General features: G+C 34.8%; 1 protein-coding gene and 1 long non-coding RNA gene across 13 annotated transcripts in view; one reads left to right on the forward strand and one right to left on the reverse strand.

Moving 5' to 3' along the window:
• Positions 1–4811, reverse strand: part of LOC144304851 (uncharacterized) — a 131356-nt gene extending 126545 nt beyond the window's left edge. For 5 of the 9 annotated variants that reach the window (XR_013371845.1, XR_013371841.1, XR_013371848.1 and 2 more), the window contains exons 1-2: positions 4662–4810; positions 4293–4324 (exon numbers count right to left, since the gene is read on the reverse strand). This is a non-coding gene — a long non-coding RNA (uncharacterized LOC144304851). Of the gene's footprint in view, positions 1–4292; positions 4325–4661 lie in introns of all 9 variants that reach the window. The other 4 variants (XR_013371843.1, XR_013371842.1, XR_013371846.1 and 1 more) reach the window with 3 other exon arrangements.
• The window catches only part of OLA1 (Obg like ATPase 1), a 164567-nt gene that overhangs the window by 81896 nt on the left and 57137 nt on the right, over positions 1–25534 (forward strand). For 2 of the 4 annotated variants that reach the window (XM_077883442.1, XM_077883443.1), the window contains one exon: positions 20289–20464. In XM_077883442.1, the coding sequence (XP_077739568.1) occupies positions 20289–20464 (176 nt within the window). Of the gene's footprint in view, positions 1–7894; positions 7970–18006; positions 18026–20288; positions 20465–25534 lie in introns of those variants that run through there. The other 2 variants (XM_077883444.1, XM_077883445.1) reach the window with 2 other exon arrangements.

Here is a 25534-nt window from a genome sequence, read left to right on the forward strand (position 1 = left end):
TACCCTAGGAGATGTTCAAAAATCACTGTTCTAGTCTCTCCTTTTTCTAGTTTCTTCTTTCAAGAGAAGTGGTTTCTAACCATTCTTATGACCCATAATGACTGTGTCCAAAAATTTGAGTCTCCTACCATGGGGAGGGGGGAATGCTTAATTTTCACAAAGCAGAAAATAATTGTGTATGTTTTGTTAAAATTTTCAACTTAAGTTTTACTAGCATTGCAATATTATTTAGAAATATATATTATTGCTATAGTTTTAAAATATACATGTATAAAAATTTGCGAGTACCTGAACATTAAGTTTTGTACTATGCTAACTCTGAAACACAAAGATGATGAATATATAAGGATACAATTTCTAAGTAAGAAGTAGCCTGATAGGAGGCAAGAAAAGGGGAGCATTTGAGGTCTAGGGATATTGCTAATATTGTAGAGATCCACACCTTTGGCATATCACTATTTGTGAATCATTGCATTTGGTTATGTTATTGCCTCTTGTAAAACATTCATGCCTTCTTGGGAATTCCATTTTCTGCCTAGTGTTTAAGGCTTTTCATTGTTAAGCATTAGTATGTTTCTCATTGCTCACTTTTCTGTTCTTAAATTTTCTTCAGACACATTTGCTCTTTGTGCTTTGAATGTACCTTACGCATTTTGCCTTGTCTTTGCTGTACCTCTTTGCGTTTTATTCTCTAAGGTCCAAACATTCTCTGTGACCCTCTTCCCCAACCCCTTTTGCCCTTTCATTCTTATCTTTGAGTTCAGAAGCTCTCTTTATGTAGTAGGCACTATTTCATGCAGCCATGATTTAGTTATATATGCTTGTCTTATTTCTCCAACTGGACTGGAAGCTCCTTGAAGGTTGTAGGCCATATCCTCTAATTTTCTCTCTCCCCAGATATCAACATACACTTTCTGCATAGCAGTCAATAAAAGGATGTCAGTTTCATTGCTAGAAATTTTTTCCAGCTTTAGAGTAAGCTCATCTAAATTGTGGTCTGGTAAATATTTTATACTACTCTCTCTGCTTGCTTGCCTGAGAAAACATGCAAGGTACGAATGGATGTGTTTTATTGTCTGTATCCAAACTGTGGATGAAGTAATAAGATTTTAGATAAATGAAAGTAATATTTTTGTATATTAATACTTTATTTCTAGGTTTCTGTATTTTTTTTCTCTATGCTAGTCACACATGCAGATTTATATACGACATATATAAGTATGCCTATAGGTATAATACATTTATGTTTGTATTTTTAATTTGCTTTTATTACCATAACTTCAGTGTTATATCATCTCCAGGATTAATAATTTTATTCAGAGTTAAAACTTAGCAGAATAATATATGATAATATGTATAGATTGTGTTTGACATAGTTGGATGAATTTTTATAGGTAAAAATTTATATGACAGAAAGGAAATCTCATTTAAGAAATGAACTGCACTATTTAAAATAGAAACCTGAGATCTTTTTCACATTGCAGCTGAGTTAAACAAATAATCTTTCCAACATTACTAAGAAATGCATGTAGTTAAAAATACATTTATACATATTATTTTTAAAAACCTAGTTAACTTTAAAATATGTAAGTTTTCTTGTCGTTTAGGGTTCTGTGAAGCTGATCATCAAGAGGGTTGCAAATCATTGGTGGTTTCTATTTTCAGATTTCCACATCCCGGAGTAATTTGCTTTAATTTCACCCAATTTAACCTATACTTCACACCATCACCATTCAGCTTTAATAGCTATGTTCTATGCATAAGAAAAGCAGATAAATGTCCACAATTAGGCTGCAAATGATTACAACTAGTTAGGGCTTTATGAAGACAAAACTTAAAGGACTATGGCGCCAAACAAAGCCACAAAAGACGACTGAAAATGCTGTCTCGAGAAGTCAAGTCTACCATGGCATTTGATTTATCACTTTTGTAGTTGATTTTACTTATTTTTAATATATTGGCAGGTGTGCTGACTCAGAAATATTCAGCTTTAAGGAATATTAGGTTTCTGTTACTTTAGTTTTTATTTGCTTCCTTGAATTTCACCATAGATAAGCCAGATTAAATTGTTTAAAAATTACTAAAATAACATTTTTTAGAAATTAAACATGGTTGATTTGAAATGTGCTAGGATTTGTATACCTTTTCAGTGCATTTGTTAAAATAAGGCTTTTCCGAAATGTTTATGTGTATGTTAAGTGACCCTATCAGACTTTTAATGGAAGTATAATTTTACAATTCTGTATTTCATTTTTAGATGGATCTTAGCATGCAAAATACGTTCCTATAGAGTATTACTTAGGTAATATATATGCACATATATAAAAGATTTAGAACTCGTTTTAATCCTGTTTATGTGTATTTATGTTTTCCTTCCTATATGTAAATATGTAAGTTCCGGTTGATGGTTAATGCACAGCATTTAATGTATAAGAAATTTGGTAGTGTTAAGTTTTTTTAAAAAGTGTAACTATTCATTTTACTATAAAACCATATCTTCCTCTTACAGAATAAGATCTGTCCTTTTAATTAATGTATCTCTGTATTTAACAAGGTAAATCTGAGTTTAAAGAATGGATCTTATCTCTCTTGAAAATTTTCAGTCAAGATTTTGACACAAAGTTTTTGTTTTGAGTGAAAAAAATTCAGGGTTTTAGGTTAGTGTTTAGATTTCAGTCTTTAGTCATTCTGTTAAAATTCTCTCATTCTATACATCAGTAGCAGTACTGTTAGTCTTTAGTCGTTCTGTTAAATATTCTCTCATACTATACGTTGAGTAGCAGTACTGATGGATATTAGTTTCATTTTACAGTCTGTGTACATGCAGAATTATTCTTGTAATTGAAATAATCCCCATTTTAGAAATATAGTATCCAGTTTTTTTGTGAGGTAATGTGTATTTATATAAATGTACCTCTTCTACGTAATCCTTATATTCTTAAATGATCAAATAATTAAATAATATCTCTTTATTGCTGCTTAGAAGCCAAAATAAATGTAAATTAAGACCCCTAGCAGTTGTGGGTTTTTACAGCATATGTATGTATGCACACTGTTGCTAACTCTAAAAATAATGCTCAGGAACTAATAGCATGTTACCCTTATAAAACCAATATATATGGGAAAGTATACTGAAACTTATTTTTAACATATCTTTATTTTAAAGAAAGTAGTCAATTGTCTATCCTACAAAGTAGACCAGTGTAGCCATGACAAGACAATACAGCTACACAGCTTCACAGTTGTATTAAACTAGTTTCATATGCTATATCATAAAACTTTCAGTCCAATCAGCAACTAAATTTAAATACTGCAAATTGTAGCAGCAAAACAATAATTCTGCTGATTAGCCCCTTTCCATTTCTTGTAAGTGAACTGTTTATGCTGTTGAGTACCTTTTGAAAAAAGAAAAAGCCAAAACAGCCTTGATTAGTCAAGGAGTAATTGGATGACTTGATTTTAGCAAGAGAATGAATTGGTTGATGATAGCCTGTAACTAAGTGTAGTGGTTCTGTTCAGATGAATACATAACATACAGTCATCAGATCTTGACAGGTATAACATATAAGCAGTGCTAAAGTCTGGTGGTGGTGGAGATAGGATGGAGATGGAGGGGAATAAGTTTGCTATGAAGTCTCTTACTGGAAAATTTGAGGTAATATTTATAGGAATTTAGAGAGACTTTTTTTTTTTTTTTTTTTAACATTGCGGATGTGGTAGGAGATTGTCTTACTGATTTGTTTTACTATAGCCCCCATGTTTTGTGCTCTAAAGACAAAAGAACTAAAGGATCATTTAACTTTCTTCAGGGGGATCAGTGATATCATATCCTTTCTCTCTTGTTGAAGATCATGGTTCATTAGTAGAGCCATGTAGGAAAGCCTTGAAGATTTCATTGTTTATATTTAACTATTTAAAGTCTTAGAACTTTTAGCACACTGCATTCTTAGTTATTTTGTTTTTAAGAATTAATTTGCATTTATATTACTGAAGTAAAGCCTAAAGCCAAAAAAAAATTTTAATCTGTTCCTTTGTACAGTAGTCCCCCCTTACGTGTGGAAGATACATCCCAAGAGCCCTCATGGATGCCTGAAACCAGGGTAGTACTGATCCTAATTAATATATTGGTTTTTTTTCTATACATACTGTGATAAAGTTTAATTTATAATTTAGGCACAGTAAGAGATTAATAAAATAACTAATAATAGAACAATTATAACAACATATTGTAATAAAAGTTATGTGAATGAAAGTTAACGTCTTTCTATCTTAAAATGTCTTACTGTACTCACCCTTCTTGTGATGATGTGAGATGATAAAATGCCTGTGTGGTGAGATGAAATTAGGTGAAGGATATAGGCATTGTGATGTAGTGTTAGTCTACTATAGACCTATTGACAATGCATCAGAAGGAAGAGCCTCTGCTTGCAGACCATAGTTGGCTGCAGGTAACTGAAGCCATGGATGATAAGTGGTACTATTTGTAGCTAGACTTCTTAAATAAGCCCAAATTATCATCCATCCCCTAGGCCCCCCAAAGAATGTATTATAGTAACATGCCCTTTAATGCTTGTCATAATGGACTACATGGGTCTAAAAGTTTCATTTGCATAAAATATGAGGTGACTTTATTGCCAGATAGTTAAATGACTAGGGCAGACCTGCACAGCTAGTTCCAGGGCAGGTGCGGGGTATGACAAGGTGCAGGCCCGGGCAGGTCCATTCTGGTACTGTCTTTGGTTTGGCACCACCTGGTGGCGATTGTTTGCTCCGGCCTAAATACTGATTGTGATGGCTGGATCTCTAGGATTTTAGGATAGCAGTAAAATTCTAGAATGCTCTCAGGCAGTTGGTACTCATTTTGTTGAGTCAATTAGAGTGAATTGGGTTGGAAGACCATTGGGGATGCAGTGCCCTACCTTACACAATATGCTCCCTAAGATGTGATTGCTTACTTGCCCTTGACCTCTCTAGTTTTTTGTCTTTTGTGTTAGAGCTTTGGATTATTGTATTTAAGGATGTAATTATTTTGTGAGGTATGTTACCTGGTTTTAAGACCTCTACCTTCATAGTACTTTTCACTTAGACCCACAAATGTGTTCTCTGTTGTTGAATGTGGATTTAGTCAAATCATCACTTTCCTTTTCTAACACCAGAGTCCTCCCTTTTCTATTCCTTCTACTACCCCCCATATTTAGAAAAACTGAGTAAAAGTCATAATCCATTGATATTATAGATAAAGCTATAAAATAGTTATTTTTAAAGTTAATAGCCAGCCATTTACTTGACTGATTAATACCTGTCACATGTTTACATTTTTCTAGCATTTAAACACCAGTTTCAAACTCTAGCGGAGACAATATTATCTCTTATCACAGCATCAATACACTTAAATATGGGATTAAAAAATAATTTATACTTCCGTCAAAACCTGTTCATGAATCTTAATCTAAATTTTAAATGGCATCTACATAACTCCAGTGTTCCATTTTGAAACCTTGAGACTGTCTTTTTCCATCAGCTTATACTGAATACTGACCCCCTCCCTGCTTCCCTTCATCCTGGATTTATTTTTTTATATTAATTATGTGCTGATCTTTCTCCCCTATTAGACTGTAAACATCTTTGAAGGCAGAAACTAATCTTATTCAGCTTTTTCTCATCTCTGAAATTTGCCTTCCTGCTCCTGGCATCATTCTCTTTGTGATTAACATTCAGTAAACGCTTTTAAAATAGGTCTAGTAATTGTATCTTTAACTAGGTATTATATACCTCCAATTTATGACTGACCACATTTCATTTCTTCTCAATTTGATACCATTCTCCCTACCCAATAGAAGACACAAAAATCTTTGTAAAAATTTTATTTATTTTTTTAGATTTGAACCCTTTCATATTCTTTCTGTAACTAGTAACCAATAATCTACTGCTTTGTGTGCAACCATCAGTATCTCTCCAAACTACTAGATCTGGTATAAAATTGATAGAATCATTTAAAGAGAGTGTGAGTGAATAAGCAAGAGCAGGATCACAAGAGTTCTCTGAAAGTCTCTCTTGATATTTTATAGTGTAAGAGATTAAATTTCAATTCTTCCATCAGTGTTAGAAGCTTTCCATCAATTGAGGAGAGCCTGGGTGGCTCAGTTGGTTAAGCATCTGACTCTTGTTTTCATCTCAGGTCATGATCTCCGGAGTCGTGAGATAGAGCCCCATGTTGGGCCCCATACCTACTTAAGATCTCTCTTGCCCTCTCCCTCTGTCCCTCTTACCCCTCTAAGGAAAAAAAAAGAAGATGAAGTTTTCCATCAATTCATATCTGCATATTTGAACCTGTGGTAGTATCTTTTTGGTTGTTTTATAGGACATCCTTTGTCTATTAGTGTACACCAGTGGTTTTCAGCTTTGGATTGGCAATGTTTGGAGACCTTTTTTTTTCTTTTTAAAGATTTTTACTTTTCAGTAATCTCTACACCTGATATGGGGTTTGACCTCCCAGCCTCAGAACTAAGAGTCACACACTCCACCAACTGAGCCAGCCAGGTGCCCATCTGCAGACATTTTTTATCTTCACAGCTGGAGTGTTTGTTTGCCTGTATGTGTGCACATGTGTATGTTCCAGGCATCTAGTTTGTAGAGGCCAGGGGTGCTGTTAAACACCATATAACACACAACACCCACAACAAAGAGTTATATGGCCCAAAATGTTAGTAGTGTCAAGACTGAGAAATCTTGGTATATACTTGTTTTTAGCTTGTCATTTATCAGGATAGCTAACGTATCCTAAGTACTTACTATGTATCTGGCACCATCCTAAGATTTTCATGTATATGATCGTTTTTAGTCTTCAGAACAATCTTACAAGGCAAGTATTATAGTTTCTATATTTTACAGATAAGAAAACTAAGGCTCAGAGAAATTAATCACATAACTAATGAATCAGATAGTCTTGAAACCTAGGTTAGGTTTGAATCCATGTAGTCTGATTCCAGAATTGGTGCCCTTACTCACTTCTGCTATACTTATATTTCCATTCTGTTTGTGATCTCCTCTTGAGTCTGCTTCTGTTTGCTGTTATCTGCTCCTGAAAGTCCTCATCTGTATTCAAGCCTTCCCTCCTTAATCCTGATTTGTGCTGATTAATCCCTTCTCTCTCCTTTTCTCTTTTGCATTTATTGATCTTAGTTATAGCTTATAGGTATGTTTTTTTCTTAATTTGATTTATAAATTTTAAAAATCATGACATAATACATAATCCAGTACAGTACACCCAAGAATTTTTCAGCAAATAACTAAATGAATATTCATCACTAATAGTCAAGCAGTTCAAAGGTGAAGAGATGAAACACAAAAACTTCTCACATCTGTTATTACAGTTTGCCATGTTTTATGTTTTACTTACTCTTTTAATTTATGTGATTGACATGCTTAGCACTGGTTTCTTTGAAATACTTGCTAAATATCTTATTGTGTGCTGTGAAATTGATCCTTTGCTGTTGTGCTGCATGTCTAGCTTCATCTAGAATCTATAGTTCCCCTCTAACAGTTTTTCATCCTGAGTGCTAATGAGTGCTTGAAACATTCATTCATTCATTGATTCCTTTATTCTTCACTTCACCTAATGCCTAATTGTGTATCAGCTCAGATCAAGGCACTGAAGAGAACTAGAAAGGCATAAGAGAATCCTCAAGCTTAGGTAACTAGGAGGTAGAATCACATATTCTATTACTAGATATACATGCTACAGATCATGTGAATAAAATAGGTATTGTTAGCAGTTCAGAGAACAGATATAGTTAGAGAAGGTATCGTGGAGATACCATTTCAGTGACATCTAATTAAGGCCGTGAAAGATATGTAACTTTTCTTGAAAGGTAGAAATAGGGAAGAAGACTATTCCATGCAGAAGGATGAGTAACAGCACTGAAAATATAAGATGAAATTATTGAGAATGGATCTGTTTGATTAAAAGGTGAGCTATTAAAAAAAAAGGTGAGCTATTAATGGGCACCACCATTAGAAAAATTATAGCTCTGATTTGCTGTTCAGTTTATATTGTGAATGGCAGAGTCTACGTGACTCCTTTATTCATTGTTTATAATACTGCTAGTAAAGATAAAATTCTAGTTTTTGTTAATTTCTCTGTGCAGTTTTTCTCCTGCTTACAACATAACTCTGAAAAAGTTATAAACATGGATCATCCTAGGAGCCATATTTAGGTTAATATTGAGCCACAAATTTTACCATACTTTGTTTCAAACAAGTCCCTACAACTCCTCTAATAACTCAGGTATAGTAGACATTTAAACCTGGACTCCTCTAGAATTGTCTTGTAAGATGAGGGGAAATTAAACTATGCATTTTAGGGGCGGATTTGATTTGTAATGGAAAGGCTCTATGACTTTGAGGCCCACAGAAGAAAATGGGCAAAAATAGTGACAGTTGAATGTGCAGAACTTTCTGAGCTTCATGAGTCAGCTCAAGTTTGACTTGAACTGAGGGTTTGTGGAGAGTGAGGGTAGGCCAAGGCCATTTTAGAGAGGGCTTTTTCTACTGGCAGAAGGGTAAATGATATTTCAGAGTTAGGAAGTTAGCGAGATGGCTATTGAAACGGTTAATACAACAAAAGCAGCTCGCTCAGCATTAGAGGTAGAGCAGAATCTCAGTAAATACTAATTTAAAATATTGTTGATTAAAGTTGCCTTTTATACATTTATAAGGTATCTATTCTATAGAATAAGAAGTAAAAATATTATTGAGAGATGAATATTAATTTTCATTAAGGTACTTTTCTGCCTACTTCTTTGGAAAGAATTGATATGCAAAAAAAAAAAAGACTTCGGGATCCCCTGGTGGCTCGGCGGGTGCGGGTCTAGCACCCGCCTTCGGCCCAGGGCATGACCCTGGGGACCCGGGATTGAGTCCTGCGTAGGGCTCCCTGCATGGGGCCTGCTTCTCTCTCCTGTGTCTCTGCCCCCTTCTTTCTCTTTCTCTTTCTCTCTCTCTCTCATGAATAAATTAATAAAATCTTTTTAAAAAGACTTAATAATGTTTCTGCAACTAAAAATGTAAAAGCCTCAAAAAAAAATGTAAAAGCCTCGAGCAGTTGAAATAATTAAGTACAGGTGTTGACTCTGGGTTATAATTCAAAACTATTAAGTGACTTTAAGGATTCTTTAATGGTGTGGATGTCTAATTATCTACAATATAAGTATCATAGCAGTAAGTGTCAGGCAGAGCTTTTTGGTGTTCTCTATATTTAAAGAAATATCTTGTATGCTATTGTAATGTGCTTTTGATCAGTAAAGTGGTATCAGTAATAACCTAAAGGAGTTTTTGCTTGCTACTGCACTAATAATAAGCTTCAGCTTTACTGGTTTCATGTCTTTATGTCTATAAATTTTTTTCTCTTTGGTCATCTCATTCTTCCTACTTAATGTTTTGTTTTTGAGTTATTAAAAATTTTTTAACTTACATGAACTCTTAAAATTAGAAAATAATACACCAAAATTTCTTTTTTTAAAATTTAATTAATTTATTTATTTTATTTATTTATTCATGAGAGACACAGAGAGAGAGAGAGGGGCAGAGACACAGGCAGAGCGAGAAGCAGGCTCCATGCAGGGAGCCTGATATGGGACTCGATCCCGGGACTCCAGGATCACGCCCTGGGCCGAAAGCCGGCGCTAAACCACTTAGACACCCGGGAATACCCCTACACCAAAATTTCTAAAATTTTCTCAGAACTCGACTGGCCTACTTTATTATTCTCTCCTAAATATCTATTTGTTTCAAGATTGGGGATTATTTTTTTTACTTCTAGCATTACTTGATTGCTTCCATATAAATCAATTACTTTGTTAAAAGTCCTGCATAAGTCATTTATAATTTCTTTAATTTTAGATTAGTTTCTGAAAGTCAGCCACATGTGCATTTTATTTTATAAAGCTTTTTGAAAACCTTGGTTAATTTATGAATATGTCAGAGGGATGGTAGTTTTTCTTCCTCTTGGCCAGGATTTAGTTTTCTATGTGAGAGTGGAGAGGAGAGAGAAGAGAAGCAAAGCAAAAGCAAATTCTTTTGGCTGCTCATAGTTCTATTTTCTATTCCAGCATTAAACAGTTAGCCTGAAGCATAGACTGGATTATTTGGGGGCCTTTGCTAAATCTCAAATAATAGGTTTTCCCCCAGAAAATGAAGGTTAAAGGCTTTAAAGGCTACTTTTGATTGATTTGTTATTGTAAATAAGTACAACCCACCAAGTCTAGGTATACTATCCTGCTTATGCCATTGCATCAAGTAATTAACAGTTTACATTCCTAGACCAATTATTTTCACTTTTATATGTTTACAAAATAATTTATTTCTCCAGAGGTCTATAAATATATCCACTTAAAATTATTAATATTTGATTGATAGAACCCTTTTCATTTGCTTCAAACTCTGAAAGCTTAGAGGCTTAAATCTATATACTTTTTAGCAGAATTCTGTTAGCAGAATGATTTTTTGGTTCTTTTCTGTGTTCCCAGATTCTCTTTGTTTTCTGATATCTGTATGAAGGTAAATTGATTTTTGAAGTAAATATAATAAATTGATGCTCTTTTTCCACTTTGTAACTTAACTAGCTTAAACGACACATCTTATTTAATACAGAGATAAAGAAATATTATAAGCTTCAGGTCCAGCTATAAATTAGACTCTGTTTTTGCTCAAATTGCTTTTATTGTTGAGAAGAGGCTTTATGTAGATTAAAATTTTAAGGTGCACCTTTAAAGCTGGGCTTGAACTACACTACTAAATCAGAGCATCTAGAGTGTTCAATATACAACACTCTTCTCTACCATACAATAAGGAATTGTCACGTCATTTATGGAAAGTAAATAGGAACTGGCATTTTCCAATATTTATGAATATTGATATTAAGTGAGTTGCCAATACGAATTTAGCTCTCTCCCTTCTCTTTAAATATTAATGACCTATAAAATTATAAGGAAGTTGGGAATCATAGTTCTGACACAAAGTAGGACTTTGTTTGAAGAATGGATTAGAAATTTGAAAAGGTAAGGATTTTCCTGAGCTATTTTCAAGGCTATCCTTGTTCTGATTTCTAGCATTGTTTTTCTACTGGTTTAGTAATGTGGCTCCTAATCTTTTAGTGATTTTGGATGGGACTCTGGGTTAGAATACAAATGTTTGAAACACTTATTTTTTACCACATAGGTGAAATGGAAAGAATTTGTGAAGTTATGTGGCATACCGGATGTTTTGGTGCTATGATTTAAGCTTTAATTTATTTGTGTAGTAATTTTTTTCCTAGAGTCTATACTTAATTTTTACTTATTTATTTTTCTTAGAGTCTGTACTTTATTTATTTATTTTTTTTAAAGATTTTATTTATTTATTCATGATAGTCACAGAGAGAGAGAGAGATGCAGAGACACAGGCAGAGGGAGAAGCAGGCTCCATGCGCCGGGAGCCCGATGTGGGATTCGATCCCGGGTCTCCAGGATCGCACCCTGGGCCAAAGGCAGGCACCAAACCGCTGCGCCACCCAGGGATCCCTAGAGTCTGTACTTTAGTTATATAATACCTTTTGGTTTCCTACTTGACTTGGGCTTTGAAGCTTACATGTATTGTTGCTTTTTAAAATGCAAATAAAGATATTTTGGCTTGAAACCTTGTCATGATTCTCTCTCTCTCTCTCTCTCTCTCTCTCTCGTTGCTTTTATCTAGTTGACATTATTTTCTTTAATTACATCTCACTGTTCATCCTGCCTGCCCCTTACCTCCCATTGGTATCCTAGAGGACTTTGGCAGTATATTTAAAGTCCTTGTTAGTGAGTATTATTCTTTTCATTATTAGATTATACTTGTTTTTCCAACCACATTGTCCACTCATTGACCAAGGTCCTGTCATTTTGATTTTTGTTTTTAATTCTCAAAAGGCTTAGCATATTGTTAGATATATAAGCAAGCTTTCTTTAAATGGGGAACTTGTATTTAGCAAATCATATTGTGGTTTACAAACGTGTTGAGAGGGTAGCAGTTTATACACTGGTTAAATACCAAGGAATTCCTTATCTCTATATTGTGTAGTGGTAAGGGATGAAAAACCTTAAGTCCTATAGGTCCATCCTCACCACACACTCTCTTATTCCCAACATGCAATTTGGAATACAAGGTTTCTGTGACAAGTGTTTTATATAAAGTACTGTTTTGTAGTCTGTACACTTAGATACATCATGTATTTTAAAATCTATTTCTATAGCTAGCTAGGATGCTTTCCTTCTGAAAACTGAATACAATCCAAATTTAAGTAGAAATAAGGCAAAGCAGTTCACCAAAGTCTTAAGTTTCTCAAGTATATTTTTATTCTTAAAATCTTTCCCAGTTAGATTTAGCATCCAAAACAGTATAGATTTATCTTTCTTATTCAAGTTTCTATAGAATAAGATATTAGACTTTGAGAGGTCCCTGGGTGGCTTAGTAGGTTAAGCATCTGACTCTTGGTTTTGGCTCAGGTTGTGATCTCAGGGTTGCAAAGTCAAGCTCCCTGCCTCCTACCCCAAGGCTCTGTGCTTAGTGGAGATTCTGTTTGTCCTTGTCCTCCCTCTGCCCCTCCTCCCCCTTCTCTCTCTCTTTCTCTCATAAATAAGCAAACAAACAAATAAATAAATGTATATATGTATGTTTGTTTAAAAAAAGATATTAGACTTTGCATGAATGAATGAGTAAATTGATCAAACTTCAATCCGTTTATACTAAAGTATTTTTTGAATAGATTTTATAATAAAAATGGTTTATATAATAACCAAAAAGAATTTTTGGTTCATCTTATTTGCTTTGACCTCAGAATATACTGGAACCACTCAGAGGAGTTCTGGACTGGAAATTCTGTTGATGAGTGTGTAATAGAGGGATAAGAGAATATAGCTAAGAGACGCATCAACATTTATATATGGTAGTTAGAGCAAGAAAAGGAATAGCCTAAGAAGAAATGATTGGAGAAAATAGAAAATCAGGAGAATCTGGTTACAAGGAGTCAGTGAAAGAGACTATGTCAGTGTCCTGAAGTTGGATGCTCTTGAGGGGTCACTCAGAATTCCTGAAGAATAGCTACTTGACTTAGCATCATGAAGACAAATCATTGGCTTCTTTTTGAGATCAATTTCTGGTAACATGGTGGAGGCATACCATACTGTAATGGGTTAAATTTTAAGTAGGAAGTAAAGAGGTAGAGCAGGTATAGATACTTTTAAAAAATCCGCTCTGGGGATCCCTGGGTGGCGCAGCGGTTTGGCGCCTGCCTTTGGCCCAGGGCGCGATCCTGGAGACCCCGGATCGAATCCCACGTCAGGCTCCCGGTGCATGGAGCCTGCTTTTCCCTCTGCCTATGTCTCTGCCTCTCTCTCTCTCTCTCTCTCTCTCTCTATGTGACTATCATAAATAAATAAAAGTTAAAAAAAAAAAAATCCGCTCTGAACCGGAGAAAAGAAAGCAATACTAGAATGAGGATTAATGTCTAAGGGTGACTGACATGATTGATTTACTGTAGAATCCTAAGCCTGCTTAAATGTTATTGGGAGAATATTATTGGAAATGGAGATGCTACCAATACTGCAGAGAGAGAGAGAGAGAGAGAGAGAGAGAAAGAGAGGTGTGTAATAGATTGAGGTCTCAAAAAATCCAAGTAACAATCTATGGAGTGAATTTCCTTGGGAGAGGATAAGATCCGTAGCAGGGATGCCTGAGTGGCTCAGTGGTTGAGCATCTGCCTTTGGCTCAGGACGTGATACCGGGATCCTGGGATCGAGTCCCACATCGGGCTCCTTGCATGGGGCCTGCTTCTCCCTCTGCCTGTGTCTCTGCGCCTCTCTCTCTCTCTCTCTCTCTCTCTCTATGTGTGTGTCTCTCATGAATAAATAAATAAAATCTTAAAAAAAAAAAAAACTTAAAAAAAAAAAAAGATCCGTAGCAGAAACAATAAACAGATAGGCCTTAAATAGAAGGTAATGTTTCCTCTTTCACTGCTGGAAAGAAGGGAGATTGGGTAAAAACAAAAAGGGCTTGGATGGTTCCAAACATCCCATGCATTTTCCCTATGAAGGGAGAAAGATTAAGTCTTTGCTGCTGGGAAGTAAAAGAAAAAAGTGTTGGAAATATGAGAGAAGTCAGGAAGATTTGAGAAAGGTGTTTTGTTATGAAAGGAAACATTGCAGGAATGATGGGTAAAAAAATCTTTGTGATGGAATCCATTCTCAGCTTAGCTTATGGTCCAACTTTCTCCTATAACAAATCTTTTGATAAGGAGGCTTTACTTTAGTTGGTATTATTTTCAGTCACCTATTTTATACATATAAAAATGCATAGGCATAAAATTATTTCTGTGGTGATAAAGATTTTCTCCTTGTGGCTTGTCACTGCAAAACCAAAATTTTAAGTAAAATTTGTGCAAATTTTTGTGCAAGTTAAATTTGTTTGTTTAAAAAATGATTTGAAAAATGACTTGTGCGAACAATGCATCTTCAGTATAAAAACTTTAAAGCAAGACCAAACTGTTAAGATTTAAAAATTGCTCAGTAGCTCACTGCCCAGGAGTTATTTTATTAGCATTTGGTCAGTGTCATTGAGAGAAACAATTTTATATAAATGTGATTATTAAAGTGCTATTTTAAATAGAATTAGGTATTGTATTTTAAATAGAATACTACAGGGGTGCCTTGGTGGTTCAGTCAGGTTAAGCGGCGGGCTTCCTTTGGCTCATGATCTGAGTCCTGGGATTGAGAGCCCCAGATCGGGCTCCCTGCTCAATGGGGAGTCTGCTTCTCCCTCTGCCTCTCCTTACCTGTGCTCTCTCTCTCAAATAAAATTTTTCTTTAAAAAATAGAATACTACATTTTATTTTACTGGGTTTGAAAGAAAACGAACCAAAGTAATACAGAAAAAATGACTGAACTTCAGGTAATTTTTTTCCCACAAGAGATATGTTCTCTTAAATGATCCTGCTAGAGCATATGTGCTGCCGAAGCGAGCACATGATCCTTGCTAGAGTTAAGAAAGAGGTGCATGCGAACACTAAAAGATTGGAGAAATTCTTTTTTAATTACTTGTTTCATCTTTATCTGTCCGTCTATTGATGCCTTACTGGGAAAGATGAGGAAAATAACACACTTATTATGTTTTTACCTCCTCTTCCTCATCTCCAAATTTTAGTGTCATTATTCTTAACTTTTCTTAGTTTATAAATACAGATGTTCTACTTTGTTAACATAATTTTTGCAGTCATTCAGTCTTGCTTAGAGTTTATTAATGCAGAGTCTATTTACCACTAATCTCTATCCCTGAAAAACAGACTGGCTGGTTATAAAATTCTTGAGTGACAGTCTCTTTCCTGACTCTAAAGACATTGCTTTACTGTCTTTTGGCCCAGAACTGCCTCGGAGAATTCCAAAGCCTCTTACATGACTTGATGTTACAGATTTTGTTCTTGATATCAGTGATTCCGTATCAGTTGGTTTACCAACTTGCAGTTGGTCAGTGTTTGTTTCAGTGTTCATGTCAGCTTACTTGGAATGAGAAACTTTGAAAGTGGCTGTGATTTCTAAGTGGGCCATCTTATTGAATGATAGATCTCTTTAAAAGGTTGTGAAAAATCTAGTGATGTTTTGCTTTATGTAATTTGCCCATTTAGAGTATATAGAGAGGAATATTTTCAAAACCTGAACAAACCTAGAAACGCCAGCATTTTGTTCTTTTGTTCTTATAACTCTTGAGTTATAAGAAATAAGGGGGTAGGTCCTTGAGTCATAATATTCTCATCTCTGATGTATAGAAGAAATAGACAGTAATGAAGATATAGCCATTAAAGTATTTCTTAAAAAATCACTTCTCCCAAAATCAATGGTCAGCTTTCTGTACTTATCTTTTACCTGTAAACAATATCTGCTATAGTTGAATACTCTTTCCTTCTTGAAATATTTTCTTCCCCTCAGTTCTATAAGAGCATATTCTTACATTTCTCTTTATCACCCCTTAGACTCTTGTCAGATCCTCTTTCCCATCATATATTTGAGTGTTGGAGTGTTCTCTTCACATGACATCATCCTGACCTATAATTTTAAACATATTTGGTAGCTCCCAGTTTTATATTTTCAGTTATGACCTTCCATTCTACATCTGGCCCATCTCTAAAATGTATTCTCAATCCAAACATTTTTTATCTCTGTTTTATTTCAAGATACCACTCATCTGGTCATCTCTCATCTGTATTACTACTACTACCTCCTAACTGTGTCTTTCTGCCATCATTCTTGTCCCCTACTTTAAAGTCTGTTCTTTCTAAAGTAGCCAAAGGGCCTCTTACCATAAATCATATCTTATTATCCTGTCTCCTCTTTACTTAAAACTCTCCAATTAATGGCTTCCCATTACAGCCAGAATAAAATCCAAAATCCCATGACTTACGAATATATGTGAACTGCTTTACTTCTCCACCTTAACCTCTGTTTACCATCCTCTGTTGCTGTTCACCCACACTGACCTTATTTCTATTTCTGAAACACTTGGAGTTTGTTCCCATTTTAGGGATCTTATACTCACTTCTTAGAACCCTTCCTTCAGCTCCTCACATTACTGCCTCCTTCTGGCCATTCTGGTCTCAGCTCCAGTGTCATCTTAGAGAGGCATCCCTTCCTAATCCTATTTAAGTATCACACAGTGGCATGACCACTGCCTGCCCTCCTGCACACACATGCTGTATCACATTAGCTTATTTTATACAGAATAATACCAAAGAAATTTTTAAAAATCAGATAACATCCTATCACCAAAATGACCATAATTAATATTTTCAGAAATTTCTTGATTTTATAAAAAAAAAAAAGATCTCATACTTTCTGACCAAATTAAATAGGAAACTTTGTCACTAATTTAAGTGGAAAGTATCATTTGCTGAAATGGAAGATAATAAAAATAAATACATTGAAAACTATATATTTATTAAACTTTTTAGCCTTTTAAAGCTCTGAGACTGAGGCCTGCTCTATTGATAAAGAGATAAGTTTATAAATGTTAGATATTAAATACCAACAGCATCAAACTGAGATTTTTCTCTTTGACATATTCAAAAGGACTGAAGAGAATTGAAATGGAAATAACTTTCTCATAAGGCAATTCGATGTGATATAGTCTTTTTTTTTTAACTTTTTTTTTTAATTTTTATTTATTTATGATAGTCACACAGAGAGAGAGAGGGAGAGAGGCAGAGACATAGGCAGAGGGAGAAGCAGGCTCCATGCACCGGGAGCCCGACGTGGGATTCGATCCCGGGTCTCCAGGATCGCGCCCTGGGCCAAAGGCAGGCGCTAAACCACTGCGCCACCCAGGGATCCCCGATGTGATATAGTCTTAAAAATGACTAGAGTCCTCTTCTTTATCAGTAAAGTGTCTCCTCCAAAGAGGAATGATGATAATAATTGGAACAATTATAATAATCATTGTTTTAGTTAAAATGAAGCTGAAATAAATAACTTTGGCCATGGACTAGGGTAAAAAAGTTCTGGTGAAGTAAGAAGACTTAGGGGAAATCTCTATAAATTCATAAAACTTATTTTTAACAATTCCAAGGTGAATTGAGTAACATGAAATGATATTACTCAAAGCTAATGTTTGAATATATTTCTATGAAATTTCTTCTAAATTACTAATTCCTACATCATTTAGGAAAATAGTATATGCCCCAATTGCCGAAAGAGTTTATGTGTGGGATTTTCTGCTAGGCACTTTACATATGTTATCTGATTTACTTTTAACCACTACATCTTTTTTTTTTTTTTAAGATTTTATTTATTTATTCATGAGAGAGAGAGAGAGAGAGAGAGAAGCAGGCAGAGGGAGAAGCAGGCTCTATGCAGGGAGCCTGATGTGGGACTCTATCCCAGGTCTCCAGGATCACACCCCTGGCTGAAGGCGGCACTAAACCGCTGGGCCACCGGGGCTACCCTAACCACTACATCTTGTATTAAAACAGGTAAGATGTGGAGGAATGCTGTAATGTAGGTAAGTGTACATTTCATGTACAGTGAAGTGTACAGTTGACCTAGGAGCATATCTTTCTTTGGGAAGTAATCTCTAACTTTTTAGTTCTAAGAAATGGGAAGTTGCTCATATGGCCACCAAATTTCTGTAAACTTCTATTTTACAGTTGTCTCATTTCATCACAAGGATATTCAGTTTTAAAGGGTAACTTTAATGTTCCCTTTACTTAATTTTTGCCAATATTATAAAAAATAAATTTAAGTTCTCATAGTATATTCCCACATTACATGCAAATGAATATAATAAAAAATAAGAATACTAACTTTCAAGCATAGGAATAGCAGTGCAATCCAGAGTGTACAGGGTCTGTGGTTTGAGTTTTTTTCTTATAGTAGGGGAATGAATTGGTGATGATACAGTCATAACTTCTTTTCTAGACTAATCCTTGACAGACTCCAGGCAAAGTGCAATCTAGAGGATAATTTAAAGGTTGTAAGATAGACAAGTGGTATTTCCCTTTATTCTAGTTTTCTGCTTGGATTAATTCAGATGATCAGAGAGCTTTATTTTCTTAGCTTCCAGAAGAATTGCAATTCCTAAGTTTCTTTTTGTTATCTACTTGGTTAAAATTGAGGGTTACAATTAAGAAATTGCCATTTAAAACCTACTGATGCATTTACTGTTGTTGCAGACATCACTATAGTTAACTCATTGGTTCTTACTTAAAGATGACTGTATAGGATATTTTTCATTTGGAGTGTCATAAAAAGTGTAGTTATTTTTATAACTGAACTGACCATACTGTACTGTCTTTGTTGCTCTGCCATGAAACTAACTTTTTATTTTCCTACTCTATTGTGTCATTTGTGTAAGATGCCTCCACATGTGATAAATATCATTGTGCTTCCAGGAAGACTTTTTTCATACTTTCCAAATATTCAAAAAATGTACCTAAATCACTGTCTGTCCAGTGTGTTTACTAATAAGATATAACCTACATCCTCATTTCTTACTAGTTTTGTTCATATCATTTATGTGGCGCTATTTATTATATCAAGAATACTTAAGTGTTATAAGTACTTATATTTTACTTGCAACAAAACCTTGTGTTTTTAAATTTATATTATTGAATAGTTGTACAGACAGCTTATTTTTAATTCTAGAAAATTATATTTAAAAATTCTTTGTAACTGGTAATGGGAATATCTTGGTCTTCAGTATGGAAGAATAAGCTATGGTCACTGTTTTCCTCTTATTAAACTCAATCAAATGGTCTCATGATTCCTATGATATCTTTATCTAAAGTAATCAATGCTTTATGTTTGAAAACATCTCATTTTGGGCATGTAGTCTAGTTGGTAATTTAAATTAATTTATTTATAAATGTGTTTTTTGTTTTGTGGGTATATCACTGCTTTCTGTTTCTAATATTTCTCAGTATTTGTTCATTTTTGTGATACTGTTCTTTATCTGGTAATTTGAGTAAATCCCAGTTGAATTATGTTGCCACATTATGTCTTCAAAAGGGCATAAAGTCAGTACACATGCTTCAGTAATATCTGGTTGTTTTACCCTTATGTTTCCAGTTGGCAATTTGAAATTATGGCTTCAACTGCACTTTAAATATGTGATAATAGCATGTGTTTCTAATAAGGGCCAGCACCATTTTGTTCAGATAGTGTGAATGGTTGTCACTCATATATGACAAATGCACCTTCATCTGCTTCTTTGATAGCCCCCTAAAAACCATACCCTCAAATCAGGCCGATGAAATTAGCTGCTGTGTAAATTGTGTGTCTGAGTGGTTCATTATCTAATCACCGTCAGAACCACAGTGATAAAGTAGATTGAAGCAGGGAAGAGGTCTGCCAGATGATTTCACCCACCCCCCCCACCCCAAATCTGGTTTCCCTTGGAAACCCTAACAGTGCAGTTTAGAACTTCAGGCTCTCATGCCTGGAATTCAGTATCTTTTAATGTACCAAACCTGAAAATAGCAGTAGTTCTGGAGCATAATTTTCTTTCTGTATAGATTATAATTTTATTTATTTCAATCAGTTTTTGAAATGTTGAGGCTCTTGAATTACTGTTTTGTTGCCAGTGCCCTAAATATTACTAAATAGAACAAAAAAATATATACTGTGTCCTACTTGCGAAAATTCAGAATAATTTAAATAAGTTGTTAACCTTCTAGGAATCTTTAATAATGGCCTTCTGTATTGTTCATTGGATTGCTTCTCTTTAATTCATTTTAGGTGCTTTTGAAGATGATGATATCACGCATGTTGAAGGAAGTGTAGATCCTATTCGAGATATAGAAATAATACACGAAGAGCTTCAGCTTAAAGATGAGGAAATGATTGGGCCCATTATAGATAAACTAGAAAAAGTGGCTGTGAGAGGAGGAGATAAAAAATTAAAACCTGAATATGTAAGTAAAAATTTATAGCTTCTCTGATATTTGAGTTCATTTTTTGATTAAAGTTTTTAAAATAATGCATCTAATAAAGTGTCTAAATTGTTATAGAATTTTTGAATCCAAGGATAATTCTGTTAAAAAACCATGGAGCACCCTCATTTTCTTTTGGCAACAAAGGGTCATGATGACAGGCTATTTAAGGTGTTCTTAGCAAGCATATTTAGCAGTAATATTGAGTGTTCATATAGTTTCTATGTATATCCTCAAGTTTTAATGTTAGAGAAGTGTAGTTTAATGATGAAAAAATTACGGATTTAGAGCTCCAACTAAATATATGAGGTTTGTGGATTTGAAGAAGTGATTTATACAAGGAGTTGATCTTCCATAGGGGTTGACTGAATGTACTATTAGAAAGAATTTTAGTCTTTATGGAGTGAAAATCACATGTCATTGTCTTTAATATTCAAATGTGTTTTTATCACGTTACAGTGAATAATTATTAGTCATAGTATAATGTTTCAAAAATCAGTTTTGAAGCTTTTAGTTTAAGCATGATCAGATGGTCTTTTACATTAAAAAAATCAATGGCCTTAATTATATATTTTCTTGGAGCACATGGCTGGCTCAGTGAGTGGAGAGTGTTACTCTTGATTTTTGGGGTTGTGGGTTTGAGCCCCATGTTGGGTGTAGAGATTACTTAAAATCTTTTTTAAAAAAGTATTTATTTCCTCATTTAGTAATATCTTCCCTAAATTGTATTTTCTTCTTGTGTTTTTTTGTTATGGGAAGGATTTTTCTATCTTTAATTTTTCATGTATTTTTAATACATGTGTGTATTTTTAATTTTCTTGTTTCTGGAAGCATCTTTTCCCTTTTTTATTAATTTGTAATATGTTTGGAAAACTCATGATTAGGGAGTTTTTGTTGTTGTTGTTAAAGATTTTATTTATTTAAGAGAGGGAGCAGCCAGGGGAGAGCCACAGGGAGAGGGAGAGAATCTCAAGTAGATTCTGAACTGAAGACTAACTTCTCCAAAGGACTTGATCTCATGATGCTGAGATTGTGAGCAAAGCTGAAACCAAGAGTCTGACACCTAACTGAGCCACCCAGGCACCCTTGGAAGTTCTACACCCTTAAGGAAGAAATCAATTACAGAATCAGCCTCTAAAACTTGAGTATACTATCAGTAAATTATGGTGGATGGTGTGTGGTCTTAGAACCAGGGAGACCTGATTTCCATGGTAGTCTGGAACAAGTGCAAATCATTTTACTTCTCTTAACATCATGGCTATACAGGTATTTCCTATTCAAATAGAATAGAGAAAAGGAGAGAGATTTATCTGAGGGAATTTGTATAAAATTTAGGACAGAGAAGGGGTTTAAAAGTATGGGTATGAAAAATATTCCTTTTTATAAAAGGGAAAAAGTTGTGAGAAAGATGTTGTGATTGAAAGCAATTCATCTGCCCCAAACAGCATGGTAGTGATTAGAATAAAGTCTTAAGCAGTCATTCCTTAGTTTATTGAAACTTACTGACATCCTTATGTCTTTCAGAAACATTACTCTTAAAAGTAATCAATATTGCTTTTTACTGAAATGAGAGAAAGGAACATCAGGTTCTTCTTAAATTCTTGGACTACCGTTTCCTGGTTTTTTCTCTCAAAGAAGACTAATATGTTGAGTGCTTTTTAAAATTCCTTGTAATAGTATTTTCTTCTTATTTCTAAGCATATTCCTAAAATTTCTGATTTGAAAGCATTGCTTGGACTTGTGTTTACGGAAAAAACTGAACACCTCCCCATTCCCTTTTCCCTTTTCCCATTCAGCTCTTCTTGATAGATAGAAAGCATTAGAAGCTAATTTTCTTGTTTCCCAAAACTGTGATAATTCCATCGTTTACTTTCCTCATATTAGATTTAGCTGCTTCAGAATAAATTATAGATCAGTGTTTTTTTTTTCCACTATCACTGTCCCTAAGGAAAAAAATTAATTAAAATTTAATTAAAATTAATTAATTTAACCTCTCACTAATGAGAGAAATTAAATACTAATGAGTAAGGATTTGTTGGATAGGCTTGAGTTTTGGAGGGCCACAAGCCATTTTAATAACTAAGTATTTTTCATCCATAAGAATCCATCTTTTGCTCCTCTAGGAGTAATATCACCCTCACTGAGAATGTATGCTGTACATTCTTATAGCAAACCCGGTACTGGTAAATATGGTAAAACACATGGCTTTAAGAACCTTTTTTTAGTTGTTAGCAAAAATAGGATTTAGGTTGGATCAGTAAGTCAATTTGAAGAAAATTAAGATCTTTTACAATTCTGAATCATTTAGTGAAGGGACATCTTATTTTTCTTATTTATTGAGCCGGGCATTGTTGGACACTTTTTATATATGTTATCTTATTTAAACCTCACAACATCAAGTATACATATTATCTCCATGTTTAAACTGAGGAAGCCTAAATTTCAAGAGGTTCTATGAATTGCTAAAGATTTCATGTTTAGTAAATTGCAGGCCAAGTTTTTCAACCAGATCAATCTGACTGCAGGACTAATAAGTTTTTGTTTTTGTTTTTAAAGTAAGGTCTAGGCCCAACATGGGGATTGAATTCATGATCCTGAGATCAAGAGTCTGTGCTCTACTACTGACAGCCAGCTAGGCACCCCTGTCTTTTTATTTTTTTTTAATTGTAAAATTCCTAAAAAATGTATTGACCTCTATGTATTTAAAAAATAGTTGTAAAATAGGGGAATCCCTGGGTGCTCAACGGTTTGGCGCCTGCCTTTGGCCCAGGGTGTGATCCTGGAGTCCCGGGATTGAGTCCCGCGTCGGGCTCCTTACATGGAGCCTGCTTCTCCTTCTGCCTGTGTCTCTGCCTCTCTCTCTCTCTCTCATTTTGTGTTTCTCATGAATGATTAAATAAATAAATCTTAAAAAAAAATAAAATAAAAAATAGTTGTAAAATAAAGCCTAGTAAAACCTATTTGCATGTCAAGAAATAGAACATTATTAGCACCCAAAAGTATTCCAATTACTTACCAGTCTTAATTCTCTTCATCTTCCCACAGCTAACCAGTTTATGAGAAGTTATAGGCTTTAGGATCAATTCCATCTCCACTAACCTGAAAAATTATGTGAACAATGTAATTTATAAACAAAGGCTAAGAAGAAACTCATTAGGAGTTTTCTCAAGACTGTGTTATTTGCAGTTGCAATGCCATTTTGAGTCATATATGAGACCCTTTACCTTTTAATCTAAACTTAGGTTAAAATCTTAGATTGGGTTTCCTCAGAAGTAGACTCCGAGGCAACAATTGGGAGTGCAGGTGGTTTCTTTAGGAGCTATTTTAGGAGGCACACTTCAGGGAGTGAGGAATTAAGACCAGGAAGGGAAGGAAACTGAGACATTATATGTAAACAAGCAGGTAACCTGAGTAGCTGGGGCTCAGTTCTGTTAGGAACTTCTGGAAAACAGTGTAGAAAGTGTCTTCTAGTTTTTCTGTTGGAATGATGAGGGTACTGGGGTGATTATCAACTAATATCCATCAGTCACTGGGGGTGGGCTGCTTCTAGGATTGTTAACTCCCTGACACCTGATGTTTGTATGATCTGACCATGATGCTTAGGGAGAGTTATAGATCCTTACAGCAAGAAGCCATTAGCATGTACTGGACCTGTGAGGGCAGAGGGAATGTATGGACAGACAGCAGTCTCTGCTATACATCTCTTCACCCAATGTGCCTTTTAATTTTTTGTCCTAATCGGTGTATTTATTTTTATATTTTGGGGTGGGTATCACAGGTTTAATTTGGTAATGTTTTATATTTTTCATTGCTTCAGATTTATCTCTAGTTTTTCCAAGACAGTACCTATGTGATTATATTAACTTTCTTGTAAGAGAGTTCTGGGGAAAAAAAAAAAAAAACTTCCTTATATTTTCTAACAAATGGTCTAAAGCTATAAAATGATTGGCGGAAAAAAAAATAAAATGATTGGTGGGACTGTAATTGGACATAGATGCTAGGCTACAAAAAAGATAACTACTTGAAAGTCATAAAAAAATTAGGTCATTTTATTTACTCTGTATCTGAATATTCCTTAATATTCATTCAGATGTGTCTGTTTTCTGGATAGTCTTTCAAAAATTCAACATTTCAAGCCTCTCTTCTTATGAATTTCCATTTTCTAAATTTGGATGTCATTTGTATTTTTTGTAAATAAGCAGGAAAAACTTAAATTAGAACTTTTTTTAAAAAAGATTTTATTCAGGGATCCCTGGGTGGCGCAGCGGTTTGGCGCCTGCCTTTGGCCCAGGGCGCGATCCTGGAGACCCGGGATCGAATCCCACGTTGGGCTCCCGGTGCATGGAGCCTGCTTCTCCCTCTGCCTGTGTCTCTGCCTCTCTCCTTCTCTCTCTATCATAAATAAAAAAAAAAGAAAATTCAAGAACTACGTCCTCAGCATAATAAGTTAAAAAAAAAAAAAGATTTTATTCATGTATTTGATAGCACAAGTAGGCAGAGTCAGAGGGAGAGGGAGAAGGCCCTCCACTGAGCAAAGAGCCCAATATGGGGCTCGATCACAGGACTCCGGGATCATGACCTAAGCCCAAGGCAGACCCTTAACCGACTGAGCCACTCAGGTGCCTCAGAGCTTTTTTTTTTATTTTTATTTTATTTTATTTTTAATAAAGATTTCATTTATTTATTTGAGAGAGAGTACAAGCAGGGGGAGAGGCAGAGGGAGAAGCCGACTCCCCACTGATCAGGGAGCCTGATGTGACTCAGGGCTCCATCCCAGGACCTTGGGATCATGACCTGAGCTGAAAGCAGATGCTTAACTGACTAAGCCACCCAGGCACCCCAGATTAGAACTTTTACATGCTAAAACATAATCTCTCCTAAGATTGATATATTCTAACATAAAGACATCTTTTATAGTGGGTCTTGCTGTCTGTGATAAAACAGGCATTAAAGATGGCAAGTGTGCAATAAACATTCCTATTGGTATTAATTAGCCAAGTGAATTAGTTTCCTAGGGCTGCCACAAATACTACAAACTGGATTAAAACAATA

The sequence above is a fragment of the Canis aureus genome, chromosome 34, assembly GCF_053574225.1.
Source record: "Canis aureus isolate CA01 chromosome 34, VMU_Caureus_v.1.0, whole genome shotgun sequence".
Lineage (NCBI taxonomy): Eukaryota > Metazoa > Chordata > Mammalia > Carnivora > Canidae > Canis > Canis aureus.